The following is a 15,565-nucleotide window of genomic DNA, read 5'->3' as shown; positions in this document are numbered from 1 at the left end:
CCTTTTAGCATGTGACCTTGGCAGGGCTCAATATTGGGACCTATTTTAATCTTGTTATTAATTAATGACCCAACATTAATACATAAACTAACCTAAATATTAATGCCATAATATTTTCTGATGATTCGTCTTAGTAAATGTTGATATAAGTATTTAAAGACTTCTTGTTAAAATGCAAAAGGTTTGAGGCAAAGCCTGGAAGTGGAGCTATGGCAACAAACTTAAATTGCAAACGGCACAGGTCCTTACCTTTAAGTGCGAAATATTGCAGGATATTAATTTAGATATCAACAATAAGAGAATTATGTTACACCCACTGCTAAGCTTTTAGGTCTAAATGTTCAACAAACCAGAGAGTGGAATATAACATTTATACATGTAATTTGTGTTCTGAACACTATTCAGTCCTGCATACCACATTGCCTCTAGAGGCATTCCATCTCATGTATTGTTCTAATTTTTTATCCAGTTTATCATATGAAAGAGTTCTGGGGATCATCTGTATGCATGGTGCATAAAGTTTTCTTAACACAAAAAGTTATCACATTCATACTTGGTGCTCCTAATAGGACACATGTAGGCCATTATGCAAAAAATTAAATGTTCTTAACATTTCATCAATGTATATATTAGCCAAGTATGTCTTTATAAAAAATAATGTCCATTCTAACACATCAATTGCGATATCATTCATTATTAACAAGATATCATAACCAACCCCACACAAGTTATCATAAATCAGCAATTTCATATTAAATCCCAATGGCAATGAGAGTCAGAATTTGTAAAACATATTCAGACTCATTGAAAGCAAGATCTACACCTATACACATGAAAATTGGAAAAATTGTACTTTCCATTGCTAAAAAACACAAATCAATCACAAGGTTTGGAAAAGGATTGTCTCCATATATAACTATTCATAACAAATGCATATTTTTCAATTATCATCCATGTTTTGTCATGCATCCATAGCACAGATAATTGAGAGTTTGCTGTGTGTGCGTATTTATATAAATAAGAGATAAAATGTTGTGGTACCAGAAGACAATAGTATGGGTATTTGGTAAAACAGCATAATAATTTACTGGTGTACATTTTGAAACACTTATGATCTACTGCTATTGACATTATTACCTTTTAGAGCATGAAAATTGCACTACTAGTGTAACTACCAGCTCTGGAACCAGCGCGTTTCCATTCAGGTTTCAGTATTATGTTATGAACCAGTGGAACAGAGAACAGAACAAATACATCAATACATTAAGGGTTATTTCTGGGTGTGCTCAACCTTCACTTCAAAATCAACTTCCTTATGATAACTTTGGCGGAAGCTTTGCATGTGCAACTATAACCCTAGGACACAACTACAATATAAGTTGTAATTAATACTCAATTAAGGTGGTAAGCCCTTATTGCATAAATTGAAGGCAACACACTGGGATGGAAGTTGGCTGTAGATGGAGTGCTACACTACACTATACATACAAACTGCTGGCAGCCTTTGACTTCCCTGAGAGTAAGATTACTTTGGATGCTAGCTACCTTTTTGCACTCCCAACCAATCTGAATGGGAGAATATTGCAACAAACTGGGTTACAGAATGGAAAGACTTCTTGCAGAACTCCAGCATGCTTCACAAAGACTCAACAGTAATATGCTAAAAATTACTATTTCAATCAATGAGAAAAAGAGGAAAAATAGCTGGGTCTGATTTCTTATCAGTGACTCATTGACTACTTGCTGTGTTATATATGGTAATGATATTTAACTTTTTAGGAAAAATAGGAGAGTAAAAAGAAGTGTCTACTATTTAAAAAATATTGGGAAAGTTAATTAACTTGGTCCATTGAAAGCTTTTTGCGTCTTTGTTTCACGAAAGACAATGTCATTTTTTATGAGCATTTTATCAACTACATGAATGATATAACAGGGCTTTACATAGAAAACAAATAATTGGAGTTAAAATTGATGGTAGTAAGACACTCATGCTACATACTTTAGATGTGATATTGTTTGTCTGCAATTTTTCTTAACTTTGTTGTAGTAGTAGTAGTTTTGAGGGGAGGCGACCGACAGCTAAGGTCATTTGCGCCATAGGGGATGGACAGGAAAGGATGAAGGGTGGAGAGAAACCCGGCGTCGGCATTAGCCTACTCTTTACGAAAGGCGCCAAGGGGTCCGCAGCTTAACGTCCCATCCGACGGACGCCGTACTCACTCAAAGTGCCCTCCACAAAGCACCTCAAGTAGGGATCGAGATACCTCTGAAAAATATTCAACACCGCCGGGATTTGAACCCGCGCCCTCAGGGTGGGAAGCCAGTACGTTAGCCCCCGCACCATCTCGATCCCCTTAACTTTGTTATCCATGCATATGCCAAAATACTTTTTTCCTGTACGTAAATAATGTTTTGCATTAAGCATGAGGATTACTGAATTAAATATTCAATAATGTCATTGAAAAATGCCATAAGCATTTGTGAAGATTTTGTGATGATGTTCAAATTTATAAGCTTGGAAAAGAGAAGGAATATAAATATTTTGACTCTTCCATAAGATGAAATCTGTATCTTGGCTAAGTCCAAAACAAATTTATTCAAAACCCAATCTGTTTCACTGCTTAGCAGCATCCCCAGGTGAATTGCATTAAAAAGCCAGGCTTACATAGGGCCCTTGAGGAACGAGGAGTCAGAGAGATGGTTAAGGAAGAGGAGGGAAATCAGGGAAACCCAGTGAAATTGAAATAAGGGGGAGAGTATGCTATAGAGGTTTTTCTCTGCTGTTTTGCAGCTGTTTTTCAAAGTTGAGAAGAGAGAAATGAATGATGGACAGGACAAGAAAAACATCTAGTGATTTTTAGGCTAGACATGTTAAATTCTTATCCACATCAGTTTTTTTCGGTCCAATACCCGGGTATTGCAGAATCTTACAGGGATGGAAACTGTTTGGGTATTTGTTTTTAAAATTAAACTTTGTGAACAGGGATCAGGAATTCTCCCCCGAAAACTTGTTTAGAATTTTATCACTCTTTTCTTGAATTTGCTCGGAAAATAACAGTTATCTTTTGCAAAATTTATCAAGAGTCAAAACATTCACCAATTCTCAATGATTTCAAAGTCATTAATGTATACCTACTATTCACCAGTCATATTTGAATACTATGCATTTTAACCAAATGACTGCATAGTATTCTAAAAAGATGTGATACATTTATTAAGAGTGAACAATTTCTATAATCACATAGTTTGATGCATGCGATGGCATTTCCTGCACTTCCCTTTTGCCTATAAAAATATGAAGCTTTTCGAGTAGAAGTTATTTAGGTAGATTATTTAGGGCACGTAATTTAAATATTGAAATATGAATATCAATCAAAATGTAAGCACCTGTTGCATTTATAAATGCTTTCGAGTATTTCTAAAAATGTCTATCATCCTCATTACAGAATGAAACTCCACTGTACTTTTTCACAATTGTTTTAAATAAATTACTTATTTCAGCTAATGAAGCAATCTTCAGGTTAAATTGTACCCATTATATGAATTATCCCATCATGTATGATTGTACTAGATGATGGCTCAGTTAGCTGATATACATAGTTGGTTTAAATAATTCAAGAAAAAGTATGATTGAGGTTCATTTAGTATGGTATCCTACCATTATATCTTGCAAGATGCAATTACCCTCTTCTATATTGTACACAAGTACAATGAATCAAAACAACTTTACAATATGACACATTCAAGAAATACAATTAATATTCTATGCCAATAAGTCGGGACAATCAACTATTTGTAACAACAACAATTGAACCAACAGTGATTCTAAGTGATTGAGATAAAATTGTAAGGCCCATGATGATCTGGTATGAGATTATTTTGTTAGGTTTCCTTAAGTGAAAATATAATAAAAATTTGCAGAGGTCACAATATTAACTAAGGGGCTTTAGATAACTTGCAGTAACTTAAATTGAAAGCGAAGGGGGTGGGGTAGTCCAGAGGGTAGATTGCATTTGTGATTGGAGGACCCGGGTTCAATTAAAAGTAACACCCCTGGCAAGCCTCAGCTTAACCAAAATTGAGCAATTTTTTTGGTCAGCATATCCTCCTGGAATCCACATACGGTACAGGGAATATGGAATTGGCCCCCCAGCACAGTTTTCGAATTTCACATGCTGTTGGGCTTAGAATTAAGTGGGTTCTACCATTAATCCAACATAAGCAGTTTTTTTAAGATGCAAAGGAAGGATTACGTTTAAGTGTGTATAACTAACTGGCTGGTGCCTTAACATCCCCTGCCACACATCCTTGTGAAGGTAGATAGAAATGTAGATATTTCCTTTTTGTATCATCCCTCCAAGTTATTCATTCCTTCCCCCCTTGTCATTAAATGGTAGCACTAAGGGAGGAATAAAGCTCGAATATCTTTGAAATGCCTATACAGAAATTATTATTCTTCTAGTTCAGTGAGAAAGTTTTATATTCCAGCAGGTAAAGCAATGTGGCAAGAATTCAAAGCTAGATGATTTGTCTTTTATGTGATTTCCATCATATTAGCACATGACTGTGCCCTGATGCGTAACAGATTGTGCCCACCTGATGTATTGCAACATGATCAACTTGAACAGCTTAATGACAATTTAGTGAATAAATGGCAACATGATTCTTTCATCACTTCCTTCAGTTGCTTGCATGACCCGCTATCTCAAATTTAATTGCCCACTGCACAAATGTACACCATCAAACCCTTTAATATATCATGCACCTATTTTCTTAATCTTGGGAAAAACACCTGTAATACAATTAAATTCATGAACCTAGTCCATGTAATCACATTGGTAAATGCAGAACATGAATTCTGCTATACTATCACCTTTTGAAATGCATCCAATGGAAAATCACACAGAGAACATGGACAGTGATTTATTGCTTGGATATCCATTAGGTTACAGATTGGGTAACCTTGGTGTGTTATGGATTTTTTAAATCATATATTGTACAATATTGTTTTTTTTATACTTCTAACGATAATGCATAAGTTTTAAAGCAAGCCATTTATATATCCCTTAGAGTCTTTATTATGACAAATTGTGAAACATCTCAGTTAGTTATCAGATAAGCAAACCAACACAAATTTGAGAAATTGTACAATGACAATTTACTAACTGATCAAAATGAAACTAAGGAGTATCACATTTTAAGCCAAAGGCTGTCAGCCCAGTAAAACTCACTTATATTCTCTTTAAACCTAACTCCACTGGATTTAATGTTTACCCTAGGCAAATTTATAAATATTTGGAGGCTATTAAAGGATTGAAAAATGGCAAAGCTAGCAAGAGCATACATCTTTGCTTAATAAAATGCCATTATAGTTTTTTTAGTGGTTGAACACATTTCTACACAATAGACTAAATTGACTGGATATGCTTTGAATGTTTTCATGGTGTAAATAGTAAAACCTTTTCAAGTTTGCCATGTCTGATTCTCCTAAACACACTATGATTTCATGTCTTCATTAATATCATGAAAACTGTATTGGAATACAATTCAAGTAGTGAATGAGGTCATAATGCCCAATACAGCACTTTCATTACAAAAGCAATGACTGGAAATTATCCAGATTTTCAGAGTAATTTTGCAAACACCTGGATCTTGTTCAACTTCAGCATTATTTCATTGCAGAAATGATCTAAAAATCAAGTAAATGTGCCTACTGGATTAGCCATACCATTGACAACATCAACATAGGATCTAATACAATGCATCTATGAGTTTAACTACATAAAATGCCTATTAGGGGTAAATTTGCTATTCCCTTTATCATTAAAAATCTCCATAAATGCTCTCTGACTTTCTTGAAATATTCTTTTTAAAGGTTCATTTCACTCACCAATTCTGATTTGATTTTTCCCTTCTCCCATTACAGCATTTTCTCAATAACGTTTCTAAATATTCACCAACAGTTTCAGGCTTCATATTTAAAGTTACATTAACATAATATAAGAGAATTTAACATAATATGATAGCAAAAACATCAAATCTTTTATTCTACTATAACAGAGACATTAATTTTTTTTCTAACTGGTATTTACTCATTTAAATCGATACTTAAGTAACCCAGAATATGCTGATTTAGCTTGATACATGAGCGAACCTAATTTCCATTAAGATTAAATCAAACTTGTCCCTACACACTCATTGCATATGTGCAGTAAAAAGACTTTCACCAAAATATGACAATACACCACCATTTTAAATACATCTGACACTAGAGTAGATCTATTCCAAATCATATATATATTATCATAGCATCACAAATTTTCTATAGATATTGGAATGAAATAACTATTATATCCATTGAACCTGTTATCATAAAAGAGCACATTAGTGTAACAAGAAAAGCCACATATAATAAGTGAATTAAGTTAATGAATTAACTGGCACACATTTGGATCCACAGAACAATTGCCTATCACAATTTGTATGCATTTGTCAAGCAATACATACTCAAGCACCAATCTATATATGTATTATCAAAAATAAACTATATCACTATCATTTTATGCTAATGTTTACGGTTTAAGAAGAAAATACACTCATAATTCATGGTTATGATACTCATTTGTTTCCTTGTAAGTTAAAGTTCGCTGGAATACCATATTTTTATAGTGATATAACAACTTTCTGAGCACATAATCCTATAAAACAGTTTTTCTTCTGTAAATATATGAAAGGATTATTATAAATTATTCTTAAATACTAATCCTAAGGGTGCTAAATATCCAATGACAAGTAATTACTTTCCAAGTATTGGAAATGGAAACATTATCGTAACTCAGCTGCTGAGAGAACACGTTCAGTAACAACTAACGTCAACACACAATGATCATTATAAACACAAAAATTAAACACTGGTTTAATGTCCTCTAATAATTATTCCATTAAAAAAATTAAGTTACCGAAGAAAATAATAGAGTATTTTATGGAGAACAATAGTTTAAGAGTGAAGTAATCTGATGAGAAAACTCTCCAAGATATCATGGAAGACAAAAGATAAGGTAAAAAAAGATTCTAGTCTGCTTTTTAATCTTTCAACTGTGCAATTCAAAGTGATAAAATATCAGCAGATCCTAAAATAACATAGTAATCAGCTGACGTGAATGTGAAAAGACCAGTGCTTTTGACTCATGAATTAATAATGCTAATTGATTAAAATTATCACCTATATCATTAACCATGTATGTTAAAAAGTTAAGTCTTTATTAGAGGCTTCATCCTTAAACTACATAAATTTTGAGTTTAAACGTATCTATCATACTAATAGAGAGTCATAATACACTTGTTATGCTCATCGGCGAGTTAAAGCTCCACAATGACTAACAGATATTCATATACTGGCCCTTAATGTATACAATGACAACTAGTGATTTAATTTATTGCATGTTTCTATTTATATGCTCATGCTATCGAAAAAAATGCATATTTACTATTTGAATATAACACTTTTAAAAACCTGCTACCTAATCAATTGTGAAATCTCAAATAATCAACTTTTCAACTGCCACTAATTGCCCTCCGAAGGTTTGACTGCAATTTCATTTACCGCAATAGCAGTCATTTGTGAAGTAGATAAAATGTGAACACTCCATGAATGGTATTGCAATAATATAGTTATTCAAGATAACTTTGATAGGCTTTAAAAAGTTGTATTAAATCAAATGGAAGTACTCTATATGTTTTCAGCAGTAGGTGATTCCAAACATGATCCCACAAAAAACTAGTACAATCAAGAGTTTAGAATGTTTTTAAATTCATAACAATGCACCTCCATAAAAATATTGGGATGTATTCAAATGTGCTTTTCAAATACTCCACCCTTACACCTCCAACCAATGCACTAATTAACTACACCAAGTAATGAGAATTCTGATCACCAATTACAGCACAAGTTTATTCTATGCCTCTCTCAATATACAGAGTGAAATTGTATTGTAGCTGAAACACAGTAATCAACCTGAAGGTCTGTTTGGTGGGAGAGGATAGAGTTAACCCAGTACTAAGCCCAACAGAGTATGAAATTTACATATCAGGGTAAGGGGGCCATAGCATAAGAATTAACACATTGCTAAATGGCATAGATGTATTACTATTTGCATACGTTAATGCATCCTTCTATGAAAAATATGTGATTTCCTTGCTGGAATAGCAATTCTTTGGCCTAGTTTTGTTGCTTGGTCTCATGTATTAGATTAGGGGATATGACAGGGTATCCCCAAAATGGGAAGTGAATGGCTGTTCAGAGCAGCAATGCAATGGAAGGTTCCTCTCATTGGTGACTCTGCTGTCTCCCCAATCTTTCCTTTTCTTTCTCCTCTCTAAATACCCACATTCCTTGACTTGACCCACGCCTGGTACATTTCAGTTCCTTAAGAGTGTAATCTATTATATAGTTTTATCATATATATACAGTCAAACCCTGTACGTACATCATCTGAATACACTCTTTATCACAATATACAACATTTTTATCAGGTCATACAATATCCTATTTCTCTAACGTACGTAGAATCCCATATTTACATGACTTCATTTTCCACTTTCCCCCCATTTGCAACACTGTGCGCTGGATTAAAACAAATCACATTTTAAAACACTTATATACAAGGTTCGTCCGGAAAACAAGTGTACTGATTTTTTCCCGCCGCTCCAGGCGCGCCCAGCACCGCTCTGACGGGCTGCGATTGGAGGGGGGTATGTTGGCAAGCGACGCTGAAAAAGGCAGTCGGCTCTGAGCTGTGGTGTAGTGAGGAGCTCTGTTAACGCGAACCTCCACGCTCGACCCACGTCACGGAACGCGATGCCGAAGTTTTTGGAGCAGCGTTATTCCATCAAATTTGCGGTAAAGCTTGGGAAATCGTCTACCGAAACTGTCGGTATGATTAACCAGGCTTACGGGGAGTCAGCCATGTCCAGAAACATGATCTTTCGGTGGCACAAGATGTTCGTGGAGGGCAGAGAAGAGGTCGACGACGAACCACGGCCTGGACGCCCATCAACGACACTCACCGACGAAAATGTGCGAAAAGTGCGCGATGTACTGAACTCTGATCGTCGTCTTAGTGTTCGGATGATAGCAGAGCAGTGTAATGTGCAAAAAACAATAGTGCACGAGATTAAAAACATCTGGCGAGCGATCAAAAACATCTGGCGGCTGCATCACGACAATGCGCCGTCTCACACCGCGCTTGTCGTGCCGGACTTCTTGGCCAAGCACGGCGTGGCAACGCTGCCGCACCCGCCCTACAGCCCGGACTTGCCACCATCGGACTTCTTTCTGTTCCCGAAGATAAAGAGGAGTTTGAAAGGAACGCGATACGGGACTTTGGACGCCGTCAAAGAGGCCGTGACGACGTGTCTTCGAGAGGTTCCCGATGATGCCTTCGCGGGAGCGTTCCAGGAATAGGAACGCCGCTGGAACAAGTGTATCGACTCACAAGGGTCCTATTTTGAGGAATATTAGCTTAAGATATGTAAAAGTGCAATAAATTTTTTTTCCTGAGCTCAGTACACTTATTTTCCGGACGAACCCTGTACGTTAGTCTTCATTAAAAAAACTTTTTAAACTACATTTCATTCATATAAACTTAAAAAAGATGAAAGAGAGAAAGAGCAGTAATGTGAATAGTTTTAGGGAAGAATTTGAATATGGCAGGGCAGTATACTCTATGGCACTACTAGTAACAGAAATTTTTACTTTCACTCGTAATCTCAGTTTACCAGGAAAAGATTGATGCTATGAAATGAATTCATTGCACGACTAGTTAGCTCCATAATTTACAAATTTTAAGAACACCTGAGGGAGACAATTCATATCACACATATGTTGGAAATAAGTTGAATGAAAATGACTTTGACTCAAACATGATGAAGAGTGAAAACGAAAGAACTGGTGACTAACAAGTAAGACCATTTGTACTGCCTCGATTAAAACAGTCACTACAGTGACAGGCTCCTGAATAATGAAATGTATTGAAATTTGATTAGTAGAATCACAACTACAACAAATCAAATATAATTTTATTGTCTTCAAATAACTTTGAAGTTGAAAAGCTGTTGGCAATAGTTGAGCAAAGAGGTAGTTCAGATCCTCAAGTTTTGCCTCTATCATTCGAGAATGCAAATTTTACCCTGCTTAAAAATGGAAAGATGCAAGAAAAGAACATTTTTAATTGAGGACAAGTTGATTCGCATGACAGAACCTGTAATGATCTGGCAAAACGTCAAAGATTGCTGGCTGCATACACTGAATATAATTGTGAAAAATAAAAATTCTATTCTGAACAATGCAAACCAGTGCAGGCATTTGTCTAAAAAGAGAAAATATGCCAAGAACTTTAAGTATGACGAATTAGAAGGATCACTGAAAGATGTCTTTTTAAGCACTAGTTAGTCAAATATCCCTGTGAATGACATTGCATTAGATAAAAAGCATTGCACACAGCCACAAGATTGGGAATCGAAGATTTCACAGCATCTAATGGTTAGTTGGGTAGATTTAAAAATATGCAAAATCATGTATACAAACTTGTGTGAGGTTAAAGTAGAATTGTTGATGTCAAGACTGCAACTCGGTGGAAGGTGTAAGAATTGAATAAATTTCTTGAAGGCTATAGGCCACAAGACGTTTTCAAAGCAAATTTTTTTAATGTGCTGCCCGCAAAAACACTGTGCTTCAGAAAAATTACATGGTGGAGTGCTTAGTAAACAAAGACAATGTTTTATTAAATCACACATACAGATGGAAGTGAGAAGCTTCAACCACTAGTGGTTGGTAAATCCAGGAGTCTAGGTGCTTCAAACATGTAAAAACTTTCCCCACTAGATACCCGCTAATTCTTAAGCATGCATGACCTCAGAAATATTTGAGAAAGAATATCCTTTCTGGATGATAAAATGGGGTCTCTGAACAGGAAAATTATGCTGTTTATTGACCAATGACCACCGAATGTACACTTGAGAAACGTAGTCACTATGCTTTCCTACAAATTGTACTAGTGAGCAACCAAACCACTGGATTTAGGTAAAATTCAATCATTTAAGGTACATAATTGAAAAATGACTCAACAGTGATTGATATCTCTGCATCATAATGGAAGGAATATAAAGGCAATCAAATTGAATGTACTGGATGCCTCATACTACATATCATGGGCTTAGAAGCAAATCAAGGAATCTATTTTATATAAATGAATTTAGAAAGCTTGATTTTATGTTGGTTGGGATGAATAAATTCCACTGGCGGTTATTTGTTATGATGATAATACTATAGAAAATGACTTCAATAATTAAGCATGTAGAAATTTAAATAAGGTGTTTCACTGTAGTTGAAGAGACTTTGAGTATGCAAAAGAGGGCCAGCTTATGATGCCGCATGTTACACTGGACAAGAGGAATCAACCCTTTAGAATGGTTACAAAAAACTGCAGGAGATGCCGCGACAGTAACCTTTGACAGTGCATTCCACTAATATACATTACAATGCAACAATATCAGAGTGTAAAAATAAGTCGCATTGACCGGGATTCAAACCCAGATTCCTCGGTGTCCAGGCTCTGTGCTTTAGCCAGTTAAGCTATTGAGGCATCCTCTTCGCCTCTGAAGTTTTGGGGGCTTAAAAGGAACAAGATGTGACAAAATACTGTTCGTACAACGCAACAGGCATTCGTAATCATAAACAATGCATAGATATCAGCACATTTCATAGATGAGACTTCCTCAAATGCTTGCTGATACTACTACTTCATTACGGATTAAACCAGAATCTCCAACACCCAGAACAATGGTCCCTCATATCAATCTTTGCAGAAAAATATTGTCAAGAAATACAACACTCAATGCACATAGATGAAATGATAACTCTAGAAAAATCATGTAAAGTGACTTCATAGAGAATTGATAGGCAATAAAAAAATTAAGACTAACGTTCCCAACAATATTTATAATAGTCTGGGACATACTCTCATCTTAACATTTCCCATACTAATTATATGGAGTGTGGACACACTGTGCTACATTGGCATACTTAGTAACATGCAACTGTAGGCACATTCCTATAATCATAAAAATTATCTGTGTTCACAACCTAAAACTGGAAGCAAGTCCATAGAAAGGCAAAATAAGAATAACTACTAGTGTGGTATCTTCCATTCACTTTTACAGTGCTCCCATTAACAGAGAGAAAAATAATTCCTTATATTTGATTTCTATATTGCTCTTAATATCAAGCACACACTACATTAGTCAATGATTTCGTAAAATGCTAAAAGAATAAAAATTTAAGAATTTTTCTTCGTCAAACAAAGCAGCAGGACACCTGAAACTAATTTTCACATTGAAGAAAAAATTAATCCTTGCCTTAGAAGAAAGCGATCCCCGTTCCATTTTCTCAAATCCAAGGGCCAAAACACAGTCAGCATTTCCAGACTCTATAATTTGCTTTGCCATATAAAGGGCAGTGGATCCGGTGGAGCAATTGTTATTGACATTGAAAATTGGTATACCAGACATTCCTATTTCATAGAGCGCTCTTTGTCCACAAGTTGAATCCCCTGAAAAGTTGAATGTCTTTGGTAAGAGAAAATATTCTAAAATTAAGTACTATAAAATCACAAAGACAAGTTAAACTAACCATAAACATATCCCACACAAGCTTGCTGTATGTGGCCATGATTAATTTTGGCGTCATTAAACGCTTTATAAACGGCTTCTTTAACCATTTCTGGATAATCAAAATCCTGCCGTTTCCCAGGCTTTTCAAACTAGAATAAAAATTGATTAAATATTAACTTTTGTTAAAAGTTGAAATGAGATTCTAGCACACAATTTTCTTACCGACGGGCAATGACATATTTAACGAACAATAATTGTGGATGGGAACTCTCCCATTGAAGGATCTGTCCACCTAAGATATCAGATCCTTTAATGAGACTAAATTATATAATTGGGCAACCATCCACCTAATAAGTTTTATTGGCCACATATTCTCTCATTTATAAAATAAATTCCATTAATGTCACGTCAAACAAACACTAAAAACTTTAAAGAAGCCGGGATATCCCATCAGAAGTACAATTTGCAACGGTGGTTAGTTGGGAAGCCTGACATATATCATAAATCAGCTTTGCAGATAGTACTACTCCCCGAGGCAAGTACAAATTAATCACGGGCGAGTAGGAGACCCATTAGGAGCAATTAAAGAACTATTGGTCATATTAATAATTTCTCAGGGTCTGATGTCGGAAGTTTGTTTATTTCTATCATATAGTTTGCATTTCAACAATTTTGACCATCTGCAAAGCTGTTTTAAAACATCACTAATCAGTGAAAATATAAAAAATTGAAGTGGATCACATTATCGCTTTAAAATTTCTAAACGAACTGAGGTTAGTTCGCCCACATCACTAGCAAGAACTTACAATGACCTTACTATATGTATTACCAAAACGTTGCTGGTAATATTTCAGAATATAAATTATCTCAGTATTGTAATGAGGAAAACACTGATACTAACGTAGTTCCTTGATTTAGTTTTGACGTGAACAGTAAAGAATTATGGAAAGCTTAATCATCATAAGGTTGTACTAAACATTTACTTCTGGAAATGAAGTAATAGCTGTTTACATGGAGAATATATTACCTAATCATACCTTTGAGGGCGATAATTGCTAAATGGGTACCTTGTCAGAAAAATAGCACATATTATTGCGGTGGTATTACTTTAGTTCATTGTTCCGAACATGCTATGTATTTGTTTTGCAATTTTATTTAAAAATCATGTATTTCTGGTAAACTTTTAAAACTGTAAGATCTTTATCTGATAACAACTTGATGAACATGCAATAACATAAAATCGGTTGGCTCCGGTTCAAACTATTATATTTCAAACATAATATACATGAAGTGGAATAATAACATTTATAAGAACTAGAAATATGTAAGAACATAATAATATTTGTTTATCTCAAGTCTACATTACCTTGGTCATACCAACACCTACAACATAAACTTTCCTGACGGGAGCCATGTTTACGATTTCTTCAACCGTGGGAAAACGAAGAACTATTTGCTTGCATCGATGTGTTCTTCCGCAAGAACGGTCTTAGTGCTGAAGGCAATAGTTCCCTACGTCCAACCGATGATTCGTACTAACGGGTGATTCTTGTTAATTTGTGTATTTATTTTGAAAAATGGGCAGTGTTTACCGTCAGTTCTATCATTATAAAAGGGAGTGAAATTGTGAACGTTGGTGTACCAAGCTGTGTCTGTTGTTGGCGCGTCTAATGGTGTTTAGAAAATATGGTATTTCGTGCGGCTATTGCGCCTTTAATCACCTTTATCGAAATAACTGCGAAAGAGGAGAGTATCAGTAAGAAATATCCGTTGTATGGAATCTTAACAGTCGGATATAAAATGCTCTCCTGAGAGGTAAGTAACCAGTGAGTGCTTTGTAATTGATATGACCACAACCCAATTGAATTTAGATACCAACCGTAATAGGTGATATATATACGAGCACTTAAGTTTTAATGTATGGAATGGGAAAATTCATATATTTTAAGAAATGGACAAGAGACATATGTATTTGTTTGGCTTTTTGGATTGTGTTGTATTTGAAATTCGTTTTTCTGCCCGGGCCTCATAACTCCCTGCACTTAGGAGTATTGGCACTCTGGTGGCAGAAATGAGAATTAAATGTGGCATCTGAAGCTCCTAATATCTCTCATTACAGAGATTTCGAAGACTTAAAATTCATTTCTGTGGGCAAATTGCAACCGGTAAAACAAGTATTTCAATTCCCCCAAATAATGCCGGGGAATTATGTTGGACTTAAAGCATGTTATTCCTTAGAATGCTGTGCTCTTAATGTTATTCAGCGAATCAGCGTAGGATGGCGCTAATGTAGCATCAGCAACAAAATGGGAGTCATTGACATAATGGCTGTGCGGTTTATCGATGAATTATAGTGAATATTAAGGATATTATTTTTGGATGTGAGTCTAATTTTTACGGCATGTAGGTAAGTAGTAGTATTCAATTAATTTCAAACAGCAGCCGTATTTCATTCGATGTGACGTTGCCCATACAATGGATTCTCCTACTGTGTTGTCTCCAAATATTCCCGGAAGTCGTACTCTCACTAAAAACTTTTGTTTCACGATCGTTAATATACTTTAATTTAAAAGAGTTAATGCTTCAATGGATGAACTATTTATTGACCGATTTAAATTTTTTGTAATGGCCTATTTGCCAAAGAATTCAATGTATTTAGCATCCTAGCTGTTGATGTCAACTACGTTTTTGTTATCGGAAGAGGTTCTACGATTTTAAGCCCTTTTTGGAAATACGGCCAATACATTTGTATTTAGTATCCACGAGTACTTGTTGGTTTTTTATTTTGGAATAGTATATTCGCATTTAGTTTTTTAATCGTTGGGAATGTGTAAATCCTCTCGGTCCTAATTTAAATGTTATGATGTACTCATGGAAATTTGTTGAGAAATAGTTA

The 15,565-nt window shown here is 35.2% G+C and overlaps 1 protein-coding gene across 1 annotated transcript in view; it reads right to left on the bottom strand.

The window, feature by feature from the left end:
• The window catches only part of ScpX (Sterol carrier protein X-related thiolase), a 40,015-nt gene extending 25,897 nt beyond the window's left edge, over positions 1-14,118 (bottom strand). The window contains exons 1-3 of the mRNA XM_071586986.1: positions 14,036-14,118; positions 12,689-12,818; positions 12,415-12,608 (exon numbers count right to left, since the gene is read on the bottom strand). Of these exons, the coding sequence (XP_071443087.1) occupies positions 12,415-12,608; positions 12,689-12,818; positions 14,036-14,083 (372 nt within the window). The 5' untranslated portion in view covers positions 14,084-14,118. The remainder of the gene's footprint in view (positions 1-12,414; positions 12,609-12,688; positions 12,819-14,035) is intronic.
• Between the last annotated feature and the right edge of the window lie 1,447 nt (positions 14,119-15,565).

Source organism: Hetaerina americana, unplaced genomic scaffold, assembly GCF_022747635.1.
Source record: "Hetaerina americana unplaced genomic scaffold, ioHetAmer1.1.p SCAF_285, whole genome shotgun sequence".
NCBI classification, from domain to species: domain Eukaryota; kingdom Metazoa; phylum Arthropoda; class Insecta; order Odonata; family Calopterygidae; genus Hetaerina; species Hetaerina americana.
Note: the sequence above shows the minus strand (reverse complement) of the source record. Positions and strands in the feature narration are given on the sequence as shown.